General features: G+C 39.6%; 2 protein-coding genes across 10 annotated transcripts in view; one reads left to right on the forward strand and one right to left on the reverse strand.

Moving 5' to 3' along the window:
- ATG10 (autophagy related 10) overlaps nt 1-4,219 on the reverse strand; it is an 85,874-nt gene extending 81,655 nt beyond the window's left edge. Inside the window, exons 1-2 of one of the 4 annotated variants that reach the window (XM_046905905.1) lie at nt 4,202-4,219; nt 2,392-2,477 (exon numbers count right to left, since the gene is read on the reverse strand). In XM_046905905.1, coding sequence (XP_046761861.1) covers nt 2,392-2,477; nt 4,202-4,214 — 99 coding nt within the window. In that variant the 5' untranslated portion in view covers nt 4,215-4,219. Of the gene's footprint in view, nt 1-839; nt 1,263-2,391; nt 2,478-4,201 lie in introns of those variants that run through there. The other 3 variants (XM_046905906.1, XM_424902.7, XM_015280714.4) reach the window with 3 other exon arrangements.
- LOC112530587 (histone-lysine N-methyltransferase SETD1A-like) lies at nt 1,074-21,024 on the forward strand. 6 transcript variants are annotated; one of them, XR_006932515.1, is made up of 4 exons: nt 1,447-1,481; nt 1,859-1,989; nt 3,293-3,341; nt 20,835-21,024. XR_006932515.1 is itself a non-coding variant. In XM_046905907.1 (2 exons), the coding sequence occupies exons 1-2, from the start codon at nt 1,074-1,076 to the stop codon at nt 3,338-3,340; spliced, it is 456 nt and encodes a 151-aa protein (XP_046761863.1). In that variant the 3' UTR covers nt 3,341-5,495. The 6 variants fall into 6 exon arrangements, 1 of the variants encoding a protein (XP_046761863.1); XR_006932516.1 differs by lacking the exon at nt 20,835-21,024 and adding an exon at nt 5,502-6,292 and having other exon boundaries at nt 1,447-1,619; XR_005843207.2 differs by lacking the exon at nt 20,835-21,024 and adding an exon at nt 5,502-6,292.
- The last annotated feature ends 1,349 nt before the right edge of the window (nt 21,025-22,373 follow it).

Genomic DNA, 22,373 nt, shown 5'->3' on the forward strand with positions numbered 1-22,373 from the left:
GTCAGAAGGCATCTTTGGAGATCGTCCAGTCCAAATCTTATGCCCAAAGCTGCATCAGCTACAGGAGGTTGCCCAGGACCATTTCAGACAGGTTATGACTACCTCCAAGGAAGAAGTCACAACCTCTGCTCTATCATTCAATTACCACAGAAGTGACTTTATCATTTTTATTATGTTTAAATAACAAGAAATGTATATATGTATCAGCTTGTGTTTACTGCCTTTCACTGAACAGTACTGGGAAAACACAGGCTCCAACTGATTTATTCCTTCCTATCTGGTATTTACATACACACATTGGTAAGATCCCCCTGAGCCTTCTCCAGGCTAAAGACTCCTACCCCTAAGGGTGTGACACCACACCCTTAGCCATCTTGGCAACCTTTTGCTCAACTCGGTGCAGTATGGAGGAAACCAGGAGGAGAGAGATGTGGGGAGGGCAGGTGTCTCGTCAGCATTATGGACCAGCGCATGCCCACAAACCTGAACTCACTAACGGGTTTATTTCACCAGGCCTAATGCCTTCTCCACAGGGAACCAAATGGCAGAGGGTTAACCCGTGTGGTGGCTACTGCCACACAGCCCAACTAGAGCACCACAGACCTAACAGCACAGGCATGGCTTTAGGGTGCTGCAGTCTGAGATGGGCACCTTCCCTGCCTTTACACCCTTATTCCCAGCTCTCGCAGGGAACTGGGGTACTCTGACAAGCCTGACAGCGTCTCTTCCTGCTGCCAGAACGGACGAAGCACGCACACCCTCTGCAATCCACCTGCGGGCACCAGGTACGGCCGAGCTGTGCAGGCAAACACACAGGGACGGGTAACACCTCCACGTACTTAAGGAGAAGCGCTAGCGCCTCGCGCTGTGCTCGCCACGCTGCAGGCTGTGGTCGCAGCCGCGCCGTCACCCTGCCCGCCTGGGGAACAACATCTGGCACTTGAAACTGTGTGATTTCCTGTGGCAGGCCGCCCAAGCCCCCAAGCAGCACAAGTTACCTGGATGCGAAGAAACAGGAAATTTGGAAACGGGCTCCGCGAACGTGCCCGCGGTTCCCAAATTTCCCAATCCGGATGAGGCGCTGCCCGCCCGCCGCAGCGCAGGCAATAAGCTGGGCGCTGCGTTTTAGCGAGCGGGCGGGCAGCAGCCACCCCGCGGCCCCACAGCGGCTAACACAGACGGACGGGAGGCCCGCGCCGCGAGGGCAGACTCCGGACAGACCGCCTCCCCTTGGGGCCGCGCCGCAGACCAATGGCGGCGGCGGAACGGGGGACGGCCCGAGGGCGGGAAGCGGCGTAGGGCGAGAGGAGACCACGCCCGCACGCACCTCGCCTCGCCGCGCCCCCGGCCTGCTCCGGCGGGCTGCTCATGCGCACTCGTGGCGGCGGACACCGCTCCGCCCCTGGGAAGCGCGGTGGCCCAGGGAGGGAGGGTGGTTCGACGCGCATGCGCGGTGGGAGGAGGCTGCCGTGTTTTGGCGGGTGCGGTGGTGGTGGTTTTCAGCGGGGGGGGGGGGTGGGTTTGGGGGCGTGGTACTTCTCAAAGGGTTTATTTTGTAATGCAGTACCCCTTGATACAGTGTAAGGAGTAACCGCTTTAAAGTAAAAGGAGAAATTCAGGTTAGATGTTAGGTGGAAATGCTTCACTCAGAGGGCTGTGAGGCCCCGGCACAGCTGCCCAGAGAGCTGTGGGTGCCCCATCCCTGGAGGCACCCTGAGCTGAAGGCAGCTGCCCTTCCCATGGCAGGGGGTTGGAGCTTCAGGGCTTTAAGGCCCCTTCCAACCCAAGCCGTTCTGGGATATTTATTTTTTTTTCTGGGAAGCAGGGCTGAAACCTGAGCTCATCTTCCGTTTTTCAGCTGCTGGCTCCAGGCAGGAAGCTTCCTGTCCTCAGGCCCTGATTGCCACCGCTGGCAGGAGGCAGAGGTGAAGCGTTGTGCCCATGTCATCCTCTAGCCCTTCACACTTTGGCGTTTGGCATTTGGATGATGTAAGTGGCATCTGTGTGTGCATCACAGACTTAAGTACAATAGGATCGTAGAATCATTTGAGTTGGTAGAGGCCTTTAAAGGCTATCCAGTCTAATTCCTCTGCAACAAACAGGAACACTTACAGCTCAACCAGGTACTCAGAGCCCTGTCCAGCCTGACCCTGAGTGTCTCCAGGGATGAAGCACCCACCACCCCTCTGGGCAACGTGTGCCAGTGCTTCTCTACCCTTACTGTAAAAAACTTTTTCCTTATATCCCATCTAAATTTCCCCTCTTTTAGTTTGAAACCATTTCCCCTTGTCCTGCCACCATAGACCTTGCTAAAGAACCTGTCTCCTTCTTTCTTACCAACCTCCCCACCCCCCACCCCTCAAATACTGAAACACCACTTTCAGGTCTCACCTGAGCCTCCTCTTCTCCAGGGATATGCTGCAAGTCCCTGGAAGGCTTTCCCTTCCTCCAGCTCTTCTCTCTGCCCCCTCCTCCCACTGCCCAAACGAGAAGAGATGTTAGAACTAGATAAATATAGTTCAGGCTGGGCTTCAGCCAGAAGCTCAACAATGCCAGTTTTATTTGAATGTTTCTAATTAATTTTCAAGAGTTGCGTTCTGTCCCTGCGATATAAACATGTAACAATATATTATGACTTTCATCTAGAAAAACAAGTAGGAGAGGAACATGAAATTAAAGTAGCCAGGTCACCTGAGCATCATCTTATAACTGACATTTAAGTAGAAAAGTCATGCAAAGTGATTATGTAGCTTTCTGAAGCGGAACAGAACAGTTGGAAGTGACCAATAAAGCCCATCATTTTCAACTACCTGGCCACTTGTGGGCTAAAAGAAAGCTAAAGCATGTTGTCAAGGGCATTACCCCACTGTGCCTTAAACATAGTATTTGCTAGACAGATAATGTGCACCTAATTTGCTAAATATGTATCTATCTTGCTAGATAAATGCTAGAAGAATTATTTTTAAGCTCATGAGTTCACCAGATCAAACATCTTTTGGAAAGAAGGTCTTATCCAGTGTGACTAGACTGCCCAAACAATACTAATTACAGAATTCACAATATTTTGATACGCTTAAGTAGAACATGATGTTGACTTTGCCAGTGTATCTGTAAACTACTGTTTTTAAAGTGTTCTGTGACTGCTGTGGGAAGAGTAAGCAAACTGACCCATCATCTTTGAAGTCTATGCTATTCAGTACAGAGCCTCCATATGCATAGGATGCTTTGCTATAGCTGACTGTAAGGTGACATTTTTCATCTGCACGGTTCCTAATTTGCCTTTAATCCACAGGGTATGGAAGCTTCACAAGGGCCAAAGCTTTTTGCTGGAATATTCTGAGGTAAACTATTTCTCTTTATTCTTAAAAATTCAATTTTCTAGTTTTTGGCTGTTAGCAGCCTAGTTCTTCAAATATACACCATGATTCATATTTAAATATAATTTTCACAGCTCTTCCTGAAAAATGTAATGTTCCATGTAAATCCATAATTTTCAACATTAGGTATATAGGAGAAAAGACTTGTTTCACTAAATTATTCTGGACAGTAATTATGCATATTGTGCAGTGTGCTTTGAATAGGTTACTGTACCTCCACGGATTATTATTTTGACTGCATATATTAATTTAGAAAGCAGTTGTATGCCATGGGTGATGCCATTAAAACTACAAGCTGTGATGTTATAGTCATTACTTAATCATTATACGAATTAATTATTTATGTTGTTATTGACTGTTTCCTTTAAATGTTGGTGTTTGGAAATTTGGTACACAAATGCCACGTTGTCACCCAGCCTTGAGTTCTGAAGGAAGATTTTACATTGTGGAATATATTCTGTAAGCCATTTTTGCTAACACAAAATGCCTGTGTTATTGAAAAAATGTCACGTAATGTGCATTGCCTTGGAAGCTAGAGCTCCTGATTTCTAATTTTAGCTTTGTTACTGTCTCTTTGCATTTTCTCAGGCAAGAATCATAGGTTTAAGACATAGTGCATTTAAAAAGTGGCTGCTGGGGCCTCAGATTTTGCATTGAATTTAGCAGAGGATCTGCCATGGCTGGCAGATTCCAGAAAACTAAGCTGTACTTTCTGTATTCTGTATTTGAATCCACTCACTTAAACTAAAATTTGTGTAAACTAATTTTCAAATACAGACCCTTTAAAAGTCAAGGACCTCTAAAGCCAGTAATCAGATACTCACCAGTAGCAGTCATTTCTGAAGGCTACAGGCTTTAGCTATGCTCAAGTTCAAGTATCTCAAACAGGCTCTTTTATCTATGGGCCTTAAACTGAACATACACAATGTTAAGTAATTGTGTATTGTTAGAAGTAAGCACAAACACTGGACCTGAGCATCCCCTTTCAGTGCTCATCAACTTCCTCATGACAATCGTAACTAACTCTTAAGGTTACAGAAGTTAAAAATTTAAAACACTTAAGTTTGAAAAACTATTAGTATCTGCACACTATTAATAGTAATATTAGTGAAATACTATATTATCTCAAAGTAGACAGGATATTGCAGGGAGTGGATTCTGATCCTGATTATGGTATAGACAAATTAAGGCTAGTAATTTCATTTTCTTATGCCCTTTTCTCTTTTTGTCCTTCTTCAAAGTAGGTCAGACTCACAGTATAGAGTGTCAAGGACCAGTCAGGTCATTTCAGCCAATCGTAGCAAATGCCTTTTTATCAAAGGATTTGTCATAGTTCTAAAATTACAGGTCAACAGTCCCCAAATACAATTGCACAGTCGTAGGATGGATTGGGTTGGAAGGGGCCTCGAAGATTATGCAGTTCAACACCCTACCCCAAAACCACCCGATCAGGTGCTCAGGGCCCCATGCAAAGTGACCTCGAATACCTCCAGGGATGGGGCACCCACAGCCTCTCTGGGCAGCCTGTGCCAGTGCCTCACTATCCTCTCAGTGAAAATTTTCCCCAGACATCAAATCTAAATCTCCCCTCTTTTAGTTTAGAACCTTCCTCCTATGTCCTATCACTGTCTACCCATCTAAAAAGTTCATTTCCCTCCTGCTTATAAGCTCCCTTTAATTATTGCCACTACCAGCTCTCCCCTGGGCCTTTTCTTCTCTGGGCTGAACAAACTCAGCTCCCTCAACCTGAACACAAAGGTTTATCCCTTCCTTTCCTTCTCCTGCCTGTATTTTGAATAAATTCCCCAGTTTCCTATCTCATCTCTGCCATACAAAAGCAATAGTAGTATTGTTCCTTGTGTCACTGCTTAGATATTGATAAAGAGAGGTACAGGTCATCAGGTGGTTTTTTACTCTAAATATACAAATATATATATTTACAAAATCATCAAACATCGATAATTTTTGAGAGCAAAATACAGTAATCCAACCAACCCTGTTGGTTGAGATTTTAGAACTTAACTGTATGAAGCTCATGGAGAGTAATCTTCCTTCACGTAGAAGGTGGACAGAGTGATCTCTGAAAGGTCTTTTTCATCTCTTCTTTCTTGTCTTTGGTTCCAGGGAAGACAACTTCATTGAGAACTCGTTGATCAGTCAGGAAACTCAGGCAATGCTCTGCTAGTAATGCTCTCCAAAGAACAAAGGCAACACTGCATCTCTAGAATTGATAGAATTAACATGATGTACTTTCAATTTCGTAAATCCTTCTTAGTTTGATTCAGATCTTGAGCAATTCACAGTAATTCTAATGCCATTTCTTCCACTTTGGTTTTTGATTACTCTTGATTTCCAGCGGTGAGCATTGTACCTGAGTTGCAGAGTGGTACTACAAAGGAATATTGTTAGCTAAGCCAAATAAAGGATGGATTAGCCAAAGCAAAATGGTTTTGAAAATCTCATGAGGCTATTTGACAGCATGTTCAAAAGCAAAATGTCATTTGTATTATAACACATCCTGTCTTCATTTGCTCTACTGATTTGGTTGCAGGAGCAAATGTACCTCATTTGCAGTTAAGAAGGATTGCATATACAGGCAACATCTGCAAAAGTGAAATGTGGAACTTTGTTTCAGTTGAAGCTGGTACTAGCAAACATCAACCATGTCCGATCACTTAATTTAAATCTCTTAATTGTCTACTAGATTAACTGACCTAATAGAGATTCTGCACGAATAATACACAATAAGAATTAAAAATACGTTATTCTGTATTCTTCTGCTTTGTTTGTTTAGGAGACTTCATAGATGAAATTCCCCTGATAGAGACTGTTAGTTGAAGAGGTACTTTTTCAAAATTGTTAATGGAGATACAAATCTTTCTTTTCAATAATAACTGGCATATTCTTACAAAGTAGAAGAGTAGTGTTATTTTCCTTTTATTGGTAGAAGAAGAGGAATTAACTTGGTGAAGGCTGTGGTAACTCACTGTTAGGTTGGTGAATGAAGCTAAGTTTTGTAAACTGAAGTCTGCCTTCAGTTTGCTTGCCTTCTTGGTACTGTGATTGTTCAGAGAGAAAGTTCAAAAGAAAACAGACCGAGAGGTGTACAAACAGCATACATTTTTCATGGATATTTTTCTTCTACTCCTGCAGCTATGAACCAGCACTGAAGAAAGTACTTGTACAATGCAGCAATTCTTCTATTCTTCAGGTTTTAACAATTGTTCTTCTTTTACCTATTTCTTTTAATGTAAGAGTTTAATCTTTCAGGATTCAGATTTTTTCCTGATGTGTTTTGTCTTCGCTTTTTTGTTACTGTCAGTTATGTTGCATTCTTGTCTTTTTTGTTTGTTTGTTTGTTTGTTTCCTATTAGACCAATTTGAGACAGGCTGCATATGAAATTATGGTGTCATTAATACAGACCATAATAGCAAATGAAGGCCTCAAAAATGATGCTTCTAAGCAGTGGGACTTTGAAAATAATTGATACAGAAAAGTAAACTTTTAAATCAACTTACATGTTCGTGGTCAAAACAACATTAAAATATCTGCAGACAGTGGAGCAGAGGTCATTATAGTGAAGGATGGTATGAATATGCAGTAAAAAAATACTGTTGGGACCTATAGCAAATATATATTTATGTATTCAAAAATTAACAGGTTACCATCTGTCTCTCATGTGTCATTAAGCCAGCAGGGCTATGCTATCACTGTCACATTTGCTGAAATCAGCAAATCAGAAATCATTTCTGAGTACAATATCTGAAATATTTTTGTTCAGGATGCTAACTAGATCAGAGCTAAAATTCGCTCTGTGCGTGTAGGTTAAATAAAACCTAGTGTAAAGCTCCAGAATAAATTATTCCAGAAACCTAGTCGGTTTGGTGTAGCTCTGAAGGTCCACCACATAATGAACACTGAAGTGAGTCAAAAACTGACAGATACTGGTGTTATGGAATGAGCATTCTATTCTCAATTCCTACAATATGTTGTGAACCAAAATTATGTAAGGTAACTTGCAAAGCTATGTTTTGAGGATATTTTCTTCAGATGATAGGTACAGAGGTCAGAAGGGAAGCTTTCTGGATAGAAAATGACAGGCAAAAGCAGAGTAATTATTATCTACCTCACATAGAGAAAAGATTCTGAGCTTAACGAGAAGACTCTAAGCTTAACAAGGAGGTTTATTGCAAAAGTTAAGAACTCTGTTATTTAAGGAAGCAGAATGAATTGAAATGTGAGACAATTTCTTCATGAATTAAGAACGAGTTTTTATTTATTTTTAAGCACCACTTTCTGACCAATCTGGCTAATGTGCCACTGATAAAGAACCATCTTATTGGAAGGGACACCATGTGATCATCTTGTCTGTCATGGCAAATTCCTGGATGTAGATTTCTGGCACCCTCATCTAGGGGGTTTTATGTCAGTAGTTCTTTTGTACTGCATTCATAACAAATCCTGTTGGTGTACCGATGGGAACGTACTCCAAGTAGTGCCTGTGACACAAATTACACAATGAATCAGGGCATTAGCCTTACCTGCACTGACAGTACAGCTAAGTGAAGGAAAAGAGAGGAGGCATGAAGCCACCTTTCCTCATTCCAAGCAGCTCTTCTCATTTATTCTGAATGAAATAATCCCTTCACAGCAGTTTTCCAATCTATATCAAGCCTGTTTCCTATCCTGGAACCTCATCTGTACTTTTACCATAAAGTCAACAGCATAATGGGAGAAAATGCATCTTGAAAAGTCTGAATTCAAGTACATGTGTATAGTTAGTGGATGTTGTATCCCAGCAAGTGTGACTTAGCGGATGTTACTCATGTCACAGCATCATATGCACACGAGATCCAGCATACCTATACGTTTGTTTTCAGGATTTATAGGGGTTATCAGATATGTCTTTCAAGGAATTAGATTGCTTGTTGGTTTGCTTGTTTAGCTCTTTTTGCTTTGCAAAACCTCATTTTTCACCCTGTCCTCTCGAAGTGGGAAATAAGTGGCTGTCAGAGAATAATGCTTTCATAACTGAATAAGGTCCCAGATAGTTACTAGAGTTACTAAGGGACTACAGGTGCCCCCAGTTTGTCCTCAGAGAATAATGCATGTCAAGATTGATGCACTGTAGTTCAACAGAGGCCTGATGGATGATAAGGACAGTGATTTTAACAACAGCATGGAAAATATATCAAGGTCTGACACCAAAGTAATGAAGCCTAATGCTTAATGTCACAGACAAAATTAAGTCCTCCCCAGTATGTTGCTACTCATGGAGTATTATTTCCATTGTTTTAGTAACAATTGATGTCTTTGTTAAAGCACATGAAATCCTTTTCTAACTGCATAGGTACCAACTGAAACTAGATTGATTTGTGCCTTCAGAAAATAGACCTCTTAAAACCAGTGCAAGTTTATGAACAGTAAGTAGATTGGAGATACTTCTGCAAGAAAAATAAATTTGCTTGAAAAAAAGTTATTAAATTTTTCACAAGCGCAAGTGTATATTGTGGTGATTACATTCCTGTTAAGAAGAATTTAAAGCCACTTTTTGAAAGATAAGCAAAATGAGTGCAGACACAAAGTGATCTAAAGCAGGGATCTTGAAGTTTCTGTCCAACAGAGAAAGGATGAGTGAATCTGAAACCAGATTTAGCGATAACTGATTCGCTGTCTGGAGTGTCCCTTGTCTGTATTTTCTGATTTTCTTCTGTAGTGTTTCAAGAAAAAGCCCCAGTGTATGTCCTCTTCCCATGCCAATGCTGAAAGCCGCTGTGTCATGAGAGTTCAAATTCCCATACAGCAAATATACGGTGAGGAACTGGAGCTACCCTTGCACAAAAAAACTGTAGATCTAGCACTCACTGAGACCTGCTGTGGGTGTACACAAATCCACGGTTCTCCTTCAGACCTCTCCTTTGCACAGTTAAGGCTTTTTAACATCGTATTTCTCTTTAGTATCCCTAATGCCATCGCTGTGGATGCTGAGGAATGAGCCAAAGTGTCACTTGTTTTCCTGAAATGGCCTCTCCTGTTGCTATTATCAAAGACAGACTAGCCAGATGCTTAGGCCCATGGGCTGACCAGCTAAGCTGCCCCTAATGTTTTTAATTTCAGCTCCAATCCTCTTTCATACCTGCTGAATCTACCTGTATTGTTCGCTCTGTATTGATTCTCAGACACATCGTCTGTTGTTCTTGTTTTCTAAACATCTGTGCTGTTCACTCGGTTAGTCTTCTGAATGGTATAGCTAAGCATTCTTATTTGGAAGTGCCTGACACAGAAAAGAAAAAGAAGTGTTTATTTGATTTGTCGTAAAATGCTAGAGAAAAGTCCCATACTTGCTTGTCTTCATCAACATATGGCCTCTAACATTTTTAGTATATCTCTTTGTCCTACTTACAATAATTCTACCAAGCAAATGGCTTCCACATGATAAGAATGTTATAACCCTTTCTAAAATTACATTTCTTATATAATTATGGCATATGTTATAACTTGAGAATATGATTGATTCTCTTCTATTGTCACTGTTCCTGCCTGTTTTATAGACTTATTCCAAAAATCAAAGCATACTGAAAGCAAGAAAAAAAAAGGTCATTTCAGTCAGTGATGGTGTTCTTATCAGGAAATGCAAATGAGATTTTTAAAAGCTCAGTGGAAGAACAGCACATCAATAAATGGAGAGTTTAGCATGTTGGAGAAGTCAGTCATCTGCAGAGTTTGTTACTTCACCAGTTTGAACTGACAAAATTCTGGTTGCCTGAAAAAAAACAAAACTAAACTAAACAACAACAAAAAACAGATAAGTATCACCTTCCAGGACTGGAAAAATCAGAGCCTAGACTGATAAAATGATAGATTGAACAGTGAATAATTGATCATTCAACTGACATTGAACTATTAAAGAAGGATTAATTAACAACAGTGTCAAAGCAGCACAGTATGAATACTGGACACTCTCTCTTTTTCTGTTCTTCTGCCATTTCAGATTGTTTTTGGCACTTCAGAGTGCTTCATTTAAGTCCTAAGTAAGCCAATCTTGGTTTAGACAAGCCTGAGCTAAACAGAATATGAGCTGGAATACCTCAGTTAGCAGTTTGTACCTGGTTAAGCATGGTTAGTTTGGGTTGTCCCCAGTCTGCTCCCAAGGTAGCCTTTAGAGACCACCCTCTGTCCCAAAGATCCTGAGCAGGAAAATGGTTAAACAAGCATACTCCTGGAAAGGATGTAGGAATCCTTAACTGTGACTTAGTTAAGGAAGCAGTGTTTCTGGAAGTCATCTTCTGCCCAACAAAGCAGATGACAAGAAAAATGATGGGCTAAAAAATGAGTGGAATGACACAGGGTGCTATTAGCTTGCAGGTAAAGATCAAGATAAAAGTCAATGGAGAGCATAAAGATCTGGATGATAAACACAGAGAGTGCAGACAATTCCTCTGAAAGATTGTCTGCACTGCCAATGCATGTAATATTCCTGAGTTCAAAAAAGATGCTAGGTACTGACCTGTGCCCATCAGATTAATTTCTCTCAGGGATATCTGGGGGTTAATATCTATAGAGATAGGAGATCATGTACATAACTGGACATAAGGAACTTTCAGTCTCCTTCACTCTCCTCCTTTGTCTTTAAAATGGGCAGGTTGGCCTGTGTGAAAATCTCTATACTAGATTACAAAAAACTCTCTTAGCTCACGTTATCTAATATATGACAGCAATGCTTCCGTTTACCCTTTTTTGGACATAGTTAAAGGCATTTTTCATTCATTTGAATTGTACTACAGAAATTCACCAGGTCTTCAGAATTCAGATCACTGCTAAATTACTGAGATATTATCAAATCCAGTACGCATTTTTTTTTTCCAGAAAAAAAATGTGTATTTATTAAGATCGAGTTCAACTTATAAAACATTAAATCATTGAGTAAATCAATTAATATAATTTGAACAATTCTGAATAGTTTCCTGGTGATGATCACAAAACTGCGGCTGATTGCCCCTGAAAAAAAGAAGTGTGAAAAAAAGTGGAGCTGCAGGGATCTAATCCCATGAAATGCTGTCAGTAGTATTTCATAATAAACTATCTTGGTCTCAGTACTCTTTTCTACTCTATTATGTGCCTGGTAATTTCTTTCTTTTTGCCCGTGATTCTGAAATGCATTGACCCAATTGACCAAATCCACTCTAGCATAAGAGGCTGTAACTCCACTTCTTTCACTGAAGTTATATTTACCTATAACACAGTTGCGCTTTGCTGGAATATTTCCTGCCGGAAGGTGTAAAGGTTAACCAAACTACTTCCAGTCCTGAGTTTCAGTCATCATACTTAGAGTCGTATGCAGCATTTACATGAGGTAAATAATACAGTAAGAGTCAAAGAAAGTCAGGAAGACAAGAGGATGAAGAGCAGACTGTCACTGAAATAGGAATGATTTATTTAATAACACTGAAATAGCACACTTTAGCTTCACCAACTCATCAGTGTCAGCTCCCCTCATCTGTACATGGCACTGACAGCTTCTTAACATAACAATGAAATCCATGGGCCAAATTCTCCTCCGCTGTAATTCTGCTGAAGTCGATGAAGGTATGTCAGAATTAATTTAGTCTGACAATTATTCCCCATTACCTGGAGTAATTGTGGGGCTGCAACACCTGGCTAATGAAAACCTAGTATAATATGGGTGCTGTGGTGCACAGCTGACAGCATCAAAGTGACCCTTCTTGGAAATAACTGAGTCACAGTGTAGTCGGCACAGGCCCAGAACTGGAGGCGAAATTACTTCTGTGGAATTCTTCAGGTACATTTACATGGTGCTCCAAAATGCAGTGGGTCAAGGATGTATTGCAGAGACAGCGAGTCCTAGAGCACTAAGGAGCACAGTACAAAGATAGCCAAGTGCAGGAACTGGGTTCGTTCCAGACAGATTTATTAGATCCACTCCAGCATCGGCCAGATAAGTTCATGCAGAATCGCAAAATCAGCTGCAAACCAGTGCTCCTCATAGCTGGAGAACAATGCCAAGACTCCGGGGCTGCATCTGTCCGGAGCTGACTCGGGTTCATAGGGCTTCCTAGCTTCTATACGAGCTAAAATATAGCTTACAAGTGTTCAGTTTGCATATAGCTCTACGCCAAAATTGGCAACATCTGGCTCATAATTGTTCACAGATAATTGATGGAACTAGATGTGATTCAAATGAAATCATGTTTAAGAGACAGATTTCTCTTCCTAAGATTTTTCATGAAAACAGTAAAATTCAAGAAGAAAACTAAAATAAGATGTAAATTTACGTTTTGTATCCCTAATGTACGATGTATACATATTGCATGTGATTTGTAATGTAGAGGCCGGAGAAGAAGTAATTTCACATGTAACAATACTGGAATGTACCCCCAAGCACAAATTTAAATGAGACCCACCCAACACCAGTAAATTGGAGTGCTGCTTTTTCCCAGCCTGGCTTCTTTTGTCTGCCATCTAGAATCATGTTCAAATCCAGGTCACTTTCTGTTTAATCCCCTTTATTTGCAACACTTTGTAACTGTTCCTTTCTTATACCTGCTCACAGTCGAACAATATTGCTTTATTGATGAATGCATTTTGTTACATAAAAACACTTTCATTTATGTTTTCAACAGCACTTATAAATGTTGTCTGTCTAGTGAACGTTCCCTTTTTTAGGAAAAGTGTTTAGACACAGAAGCAGCTAAAAGCGGTGGTTAGCACCCTGGGAGATGACAGCTTTTCATAGGTATCCAGCAGTTTAGAAACAGCTGCTGTATTCTGTTTTATCAACTACAGGATTACTGGGGGCTAATGATGAGGGTGGGGTCATCAGTTTTCAGATCACATCTGCTTTCATCTCTGCCACTAACTTTCTATTACCTTTGGCAGGTTACTTGTTTCTTGCTGTTATTTTCATCTATCTGCAGGATGAGAATGATAATGTAATAGGTGTTTTGAAGATTAACTCAACACTACTTAAGGCCCCTTCAGATGCTCAAGTGAAAAAATTAGTGTATGGAAAATCAAAGTATAATTATTATGAAAATGTACATTATTGTTTAGAGTACAAGTGAATCGAAGACAGGATGATGAGATAATCAAACCACTGGAACTGAAGGATTTTGAGGCTTGATATTAAATAAGTAAAAAGCAGAACACTTAATTGAGCTTAGAGAGGATTTTCCTAGCAAGCAATGTTCATTTCCTTTGTAATTTTGTTTGTTTGTTTGTTTGTTTGTACTGCTATCTAAGGAAGATTTGAGATGCAACATGATAGGAAATAGCAAGATGTAAAATAGCGTTCAAAATGCCCAATCCTGTATGTATAGACTCACAGTCCCAGTGAATACAGTATTAACAAGGTAAGTTTAGATTTAGGTCCCTGTTGTTTTATTATTGGCTGTGTTGTCAGATAAAGGTCTAAAGGAGACAGTATGAGTTTATCATAATTGCAGGACTTCTAAAGAATTATACAATAAGAAATTAATCAAAGGTTTGCCATATTTCTGTCTATAAGGGATCAAAGGTCTGAAGTAACCTGTGTTGCCATCAAGTCCCCATGCTGCTCCTAAGAAGCCAACGTTACTTCTGTAACTAATGGTCTTTTTCAGAAAATATTTAGTATTTCATGAAGTGGACCATCTACAGCTCAATCCAAAAAAGGCTAAAGGGATGACATTTATAAAGCTTCGGTTGCCACAAATCAGATTTAACTATAACTGTACTACAAATGATGTAAAGCCAGACATAAATGAGATATAACACTAACAGAGTGGAAGTTATATTACCCTACATTTCATTTATTGAACTTTCTTTAATTTATCAGCTTGTTTGGATTATACAGTATCATGAACGCTCCAGTAGTAACCCTCCAGTTGGGATTTCTATTTATAGCATATCCTCTCTTCATTGGATGCCCCTCCACATTAGTTTCAATGAGGCAGTAATTAGGCCCTTAAAACAAAATTAAGATGTCTTTAATAATTGAATTCAGACAGAAAACCTACCCAGTATTCTTTCAAAAGACAATCATTTTTATAATACTTCAAGGCTGTGAAAAAATGATATATTTCTAAATGCTCCTCTTAATTTTTTTTCTCCTATTTTTTCTTTTATTTTTATGTATTTTAGGACTATGCAGCCACCATCTCCACAAATTTCAGATTTCACACATACACATATTTAGCCATAAGGCAATTTTGAACTTTAAAAATCAAGCATACAGCTATTCCCTGTAGGATAGATTTCTTTTGCATTCTAAATAAATTCTGTCATGATAGCCAGGGGAACTACTTAGCTGTACACGATGCTTAACTAGAGTTGGACCTTAATTTTAAAGAAAAAATAAGAAATATTCAAGAGCCTTAATCCTAAATGTACTTGCCAGTGCAGCCCTACATGCAGCTTTCATTGCTGTAGTTGGTGTTATTAGAAATATCAAAAGTAGTATTGCAGAAAAATATTTCTTCATCACAATCTACTGTTTGATATTAACTCAAAGTCTGGCTAACAAAAGGACACACAGTAGTTTTCACTATGTCATGCATGCAATCTACATTAACTACCCTCATCATCAAAACCTAATTGTACAACCAATACATGGGCTGTGGTGAGCAAAGTTGTACATAGATTGGTCAAGGTAAAAGGGTTCAACGTGTTGACTGAGGATGATGAGAAAGATGTGACAGAGCAATGAGTATATTAGCAGCTGCATTACATAGCTGCATATTTCTTTGCTCTGACTTTGGGCTGTTTTTTCAGCATGGAAACGTTACTCCAAAATTACCTTTTTTAGAGTGTGAGAATCAGACAGATAGCAATTTTGAGTATGTCTTCAGGGAGCAAGTTGATTTGAGTGATGAAATTCATAAGCCTTGTAATTACAGTAATTATGAGACCATACCTTTACAGGTAAGAACTCATAAGTAAAAACATTAGCATGACCAAGAAGCTCAATAATTCATTCCAGGGCATGTGGTTACAGTGCAGCGCTTAACATAACCTTCACAACTGCACTGGCACCTGGTCTTACCTTTGAAACATGTATCCATCTTGTAAGCATATACCCCTCTGTGCTCTACTCTTTGCACTTAGCCTTTTTAAGATTATTTCATAGTATCTCTAGCAGATGGTTACAGGTGCTCAAACCTTACCACTCATTTTAGACATCATTTGTCCCTGCAGCTTTTAAAAGAAATATTCTGAAACACTGCAATGGTCTGACTCAGATTTTATTCAGAGAAACGTATGTTGGAATAAGTATTCCCTGCACAAAGGCAGCTTTTTTGTCCTACCTGTGCTTTACTCTAGCCCTGACCTGCTGGCTAATGGGTAAGGAAAGTTTGGTAGTATAAGGGAATGCCTCCTTCCTAGTCAGTCTGTGCTCTCTTTTTGATTTATTTGCTGAGCACTTAAGTGCCAGCTATGTCTTCTGTAGCTTCTGTCATCTGCAACCAACACCACAAACTTTTTGAATGGTATTTGGAGAAGCTTGTTAGGAACGAAGCTTCTCATCACGTAGACGTGCTGAGACAGAGATCTTTTTTTATTACTATTGTTTTTTAAGGGTCATTAGATAGGATATTGTTAATATTCCTCAAAGTTTGTGTCCATGAGCTATAACAATAAATGCCGCTCATAAAATGAGGGTATCTTATGGAAACTGCAGATGATCTGTTTGGTCGCAGCAGTATATAATATTTCTCAGAGGCGTGTGGTGAACAAGTTTGTACAAATTTGAGCTTGTTCCACGTTTTATTTAGTTTCATATTGCTTGTTTGAATTTTATTCTCACTGGGGAATACCTGCACTGTTCATCATTTATATTTATGATGCTAATAAACTTATTTTATTGTTCAGTGATTTTCCTATTTCATTATTACAATTTTGTCTGGAATTTGGAGCATCCTGGTCATACAAAATTACTTCTAGTCTCCGTCAGTTTCAGCTGTGGCTGAACTTTTGTACGCGTTTAAAATGTTACCAATGAGGAGTGAGAAAGAATACTTGCAATCCAATGAAAACACGTTTTAAAAACACGGTGGGCAGAGGTTTAAACAAGAGACGTCCTGGCTAGATACCAGGAAAGAAGTTTTCTTCACGAGGATGGTCAAGATTGTCTGAAGTGGTTTTCTGGTTTCCAGCCTTGGAGGTTTTCCAGAAGCAAGTGAGAAAAGCCCATAGCAACTTGGTGTGATCTCACAACTCACCCTGCTCAGGGCAGGAGGTAGTACTACGTACCTCCTGAGGTCCCTTCCCACATGAATCATGCTATGATTTGTTTTAGTTATCTGAAATAGCTGTCAGTAGTGCCAGCACTCTGTGCCATAGGTGAGGATTACAGTTCTGAGGAACTACCAGAATAGTCAGACATCTTAAGACTTTTGTCACAGAGCTCAGTTTTACTGTACAGATATATATTACACAATTAAAACACAATTTCTCAAAATAGATTCAGTTCTCAATCAAGTAAAAATCATTGCATGTCTTACCAAAACCTGCCATATGAGGCAAAATTAGCCTCGTAATGTTTGCATTATCTGTTTCTTTGTATTTGTACTGATCTTGCATTAAGATCTTCTTGTTATAGGATTGCAAATGCTGCGCTCCAGATAAGAATTTGGTTTTTAATGTTAATATGTGCTTAAGCATTTTCATCAAGCTGGCCTCTCTAGCTTTTGTGTGTGTGTGTGTTTTTGTGGTAATAAAATAACTCCACATAAACTGCTCCATCCTTTCTCATCTCTGGAGAGGATTTTTTTTTTTTTAAGATTTTGGTAGAATACATAAAATATTATCCTGAATTACACTGTTGTGAAAACATGCTGAAAATTCTTTGGGTTTTTTTCTTTTTTCTTTTTTCCATTTTGCCTGAACTCTGGAATCTTTGCTCTAATTTTTGTTGTGTTGGCCTCATTAAGGAGAAGTGCCCTTGGTATATTAGAAAGACTGCTGAGGGATTAAAAATATATATACACAGTTATTTCTTCATGAATTTTTATGTTTATTATTTCTTTGGTATTATAAAAGGGGGATTTATCCAGGACTTTAAGCGACCCTCCCACTAGTAAAGCGGTCCTCTAAAGAGCAACATTTAAATAAGGAATACTATCAGCATTTATACATATTGCACACAAAAGAATATGTTAAAATAATATTACTACATTTGCAAAGTCAAGTACTCAAAAGTCACAAAATGCAGAATTAAGCTTCAACTTGTCCCCCTTACACATCAGTGTTCTAGTATAGTAATTAGTGACTGAATTGTAGAGTACTTGCCTGCCTTTTTGGGGCACAGAATGGATGGTGTTCCTTTAATGAGCAACAATACATTTTTACTCTTATTCTCTAATATGTTGTTGCAGGCCTTATTTTCAGTACTTAATCTGAACACCATTTGGAAGACTGAATTACTGATTACTTTTCTGAGCATCTCATAAAGAAAGCGTGGATCTTCATCAGAAGAATATCCGTAGTCCCTTCGTGAGCTGAGGCAGCACTTGTTATGACCATACACTGCTTTATAGAAGAGAACTGCAGTGCACAGGGGGAAATCAGAGATATCTGATAATTTAGAATGCCTAGGACATTAATTTTTTTTACTTCTTTTTTTTTTTTTTTCAGTGAACTTACATGTTCCACATACAGTTCCCACTGATTTTCTTTGTAAGCATAAGCACTTAAATCTTCCACAAATTAAACACCAGAGTCTTCAGTCAAAAATCTACAAAAAGAGGAGGACACAGATAATAATTGTGGTAAATTTGGTTAAACTACTTGCTTCCTTGCATCCGAGACAAGATCCAACTCACCAGAGCAGTGCTCAATTGTTTTAATTATTAAAACATTTCTTTGTCAGCCACAACTTGACTCACCAGCCAAATACTTTCTAACTTCCAGATCAAGTAAGAGGTTCTACAGAAAACATTCACCCCTCTTACAAGCCATGAATCATCTATAAGCAGATTCCCCCAAGGCATTTACGAGGGAAGAGTGCCTGTGAAAAATCACTGTATGATCATGTAACTCCAATACAAGAGTGCATTTATGAGTCTAAGTTGCACGTGAACAACTGGCCTGGAAAATTTCAGCCAGGAGACTCTTTAAGTTATCACCAGTTCAACACTTGTTAGCAGGAATTGTGTCTCGGTAACAGAAAGTAACTATCCATACCACTCACAATAACCTTGTAGTTACCAAACATTGATGAAACAAATAACCTAATGCTCATTTCAGGATTACAATTACCAGAATACGTGAACAAAGTGCATTAGGCCTGGACTAGCGGAAATACAAGAAGAGTATTTGTACACATCAGAATACAGATCTCAGACAGGACAGACTTCAAGAGATGTGTACCAGCACAGACGAGCTGTAGGAACCTAGTGCAGAAGGCAGCCATTTTTCACAGATAAAGGTAATCAAAATAAGAGGTTGGCTTGGAACCTACTCCACAGACACAGAGACAAAGATGTTAGGTAAACTAGAGAACTGTCCTGTGACTGAATGGGCACTCCAATCATCACGGCTATGTAATGAGATCAGAAGAGTGGTGGTAGGACCCCAACAGGTGGGGAACATGAATCCCAGATCCAGAGGGAGCAATTCCCCTGTCCCTTTGGCAGATGGTTTGTCACCCCCAGCCTCAGCAATTGCTATCTTCTCGTGGCTTTCTAACAAATGTAACCTTTAACACAAAAATGCATAAAGACTTGAGAAAGAGGATCTAAAATGAGGAAATGCTCTCCTGGCACTATCGTTGCTCTTTCACAAACCCACATCGGTGTGGGCGATCCTTGGTCCGCTGGGAATCCCTCTTTCATTGCTGCCCTCCTTAAAGTGCTCAAAACAACTTCCTAAAAGAATCTGTCTTTCTTGGAAAAGGAACAGCACTTATAACTATACCCTTAAAAACATATAGATAGGTAGGTAGGTAGGAACATAGCTAGGTACATAGATTGGGGAACTGATTTACTCCTTTTTTCCTTCCTTCTCAAATAAAATAAAAAGTTGCCCAAACATTTGTTCTCCAAATTCCTCACACACCTATTAAAAAGAAAAAAGAAAAGAAAAGAAAAAAAAAAAACTAGCAGTATTTGCTCTGCTTTAGTTTCACTTCTTCCTCCTCAATCCTCAGAAAAGAGCCTGTGATCATTGCACCCCACTCAGTTAATTTTTTTTTAAAGGGAATACAACCTACACTATACAACTGAGCAATCTGCTTGCTGAACACTGGCTGTATAGTCTTTCATGCTCACATTATTCCCACCCAGCTTGCAACACATACATTTTTAGAATACTTGCATAGATATATGCAAGTCTGATGATGTTACAGCCATTTCTTCTCTCTGGCCAAAAATTCTAGTATCTAGACATGCCAGTATGGCAATAACAGTAATCATTTCCTTCATCAGAAAAAGAAAATCTGAAAGACACAGGCAGGACACATTCCATGCAAATCAGAGTAGTAACATGGAGTGGTAACACTGGATAGTTAAAAACACAAGCACACTAGTCTGCAATAGCTACTTAAACATACAATCAACACTTTTCCTAGTACCAAATGGATCAATCAGTTCAATTCTGTTCATTATAAATAAATAAAGTCCTTCACTGATCCCAGCAGGAGCACTAATATCCTTCAAAGATATGCTCTGTTCTACATCATTGTTGCATTCACCTAAAGGCATACAAAATAACGAGGATCCAGGATAGGTCTTTTTACTATCACAGAACAGTAAGTTATAGTTAAAGTTGAGCAGGGTGGCAGCTGAGGATGAACACTTGCAAAGCTATGGCAATAGATTAGCTCTCATGAGATTTTTGTCATCAGTGTGTCAACACTGTAAATTGTTGGTACATGTTTGTAACAAAAACATCACGCTGCTTTTGCTGGTTAGCTGAGTTCCCCATCTTCGCATTGTCAACTCAGGTCTTAGACAGCAGACAAAGGAATTATAATTTTGTGACGTACTTAATACACACTCTGAGAGCATCACAGCACTCCTTCAAAAAAACCTAGGAACAAAAAATTGAGACTATTTTGCAAATGGCATTTATTACTATGCAGTTATAATATAACTCCAGCGGGAGTTGGATTAGCCAGCACAAGTATATGAACAGTCATTTTGCACTGTTCTGAAATTACCTTTTTCCATACCGCTCCACAGCAGAGGTACATTTGCTCCTCTTAGCTAAAGACCAGTTCCTATTACGCTACCTAGATGGCATACTAGCTTCTAGCATGGACTAGTATTACTGCAGAAGCCTAATGTTCTTGGCTAGACTGCCCTTGCTCATATTGCATCATGCTGATCCTTTCCTCCTGTGAAGGGCAAATCTGGACCACCTGAAATCATCATAGAGGTAATTCAAACCACATCTCTGCCTAACACATTCTCCTTCTCTTGACCAGCTAAGTGTTGAACGTGACTGTTTTCTTTTGGCAGAAGAGGACCTCTCAGGACCAATTTGGCAGTTCTCTGATACAGTGTGTCCGAGCACAGAGGGAGGACTTGAAATCGCAGGGCTCGAGGAACCACATGTGGCCTCAGTGAATGATGAGAGGAACCAAGCACTCCCTAAGTGTGACCCCAACTCTACAGTAAGACAAGACTTAGAATAAAATTTTTGGATGCACGTTATGTACTAAAATGATTTGAACACTCAGAAAACTTCCATAACAGGAGCCGCCTCTTGATAGTTACATTATTCACCTCTTTTCTGTTTTTTGATAAACTTGTTGTAAATGAAAATAAAGTTTAAGTGACTGTCAACTTGTGGAGCTAGACAAAACATGAGCAGATAAAGTGCATAAGGAAAGAATAGCATAGGCTGGATCTTTGTTACACTTATCCAACACCATGTGCATTGAAGAAAGCCTCTGACCAGACAATAACAATTAATGAAGTTGAGAGCAAGAAGGTTTATCACGCGTAAGGTCATCCAGATGGAGGATTGTGCAGTCACTGTCAGCTTCTTTTCCTCTGCAGGTCAGACCTGTATCATTGGAGGAAGGAATATAAACACAGATTTCAATTTTTTACTGAGTTCATTTTCTGACTATATTCACACTTTAGAGAGCCACTGAAATATTACATCCACATTTCAGATGCTTATATTTTCTCCTTGTATAAATTCATGAAGCAAGCCACGTGTTAAATGGTGCATTGTTTACATCATTTCCTAACATGTAGTAAGCAAAACCATTTTGTAAGTTCTGCTACGAAAAGAAAACATTCAAAATCTTTGTCCGCAGGGGTAACTTAAATACTCTGCCATGCTTCATGGCTAGAAAATTGGTACCCACTATACTCACAAATAAACCGCTGCCCAAATTAAGATACTTCCAAAGATACTACTAGAAGTTACCTATTTCATTTCCTCCATCATTTTCTCTTTCTAGGCTGAGAACCTTCTCTAACATACAGCACGAGGCAACGTGTTCACCAGCAAAAGCATACTTTGAGTTTTTACTATAATTTAATTCATTATCAACTTGTCACCCAAGAATTACACGCGTTTCAAAGAAACACATATTGAGCACACACATATCAAACCTGCATTAGCACTACTGCTGAGCATGTAGGGACATGATGCATTTTATAAAACAGCCACGGATTCCAACTCCAGGTAAAGCATTCGGGGGTTAAAAAACTGGCATCAGCAGTGGTGCAAAATTACTCTTAAACAAATCATCACAGCGATGGCTATCAGCTGCAGTGAAAAAGAACAAAGTGCACGAAAACTTTAGAAAAACATGAATTTCAGCTGCATGGGTAACGGAATAGTTTGTGTTTGTTAAGCACTCTACTCTCTTCTCCCTTTGTTATTGTGTTTTCTGTTTATTGGTGTTACCATAATGTTTTCAGAGAATTGATCCTGCAGCTGTGAGATCTCCGGGAGTTTTGTTCCCAAGAGTGGAAACAGTCACAGCCCCCGCAAAGGTGCCTTATGTTTATAGATTTGCTTGTGTTCTGTCAGATCTT

Source organism: Gallus gallus, chromosome Z, assembly GCF_016699485.2.
Source record: "Gallus gallus isolate bGalGal1 chromosome Z, bGalGal1.mat.broiler.GRCg7b, whole genome shotgun sequence".
Lineage (NCBI taxonomy): Eukaryota > Metazoa > Chordata > Aves > Galliformes > Phasianidae > Gallus > Gallus gallus.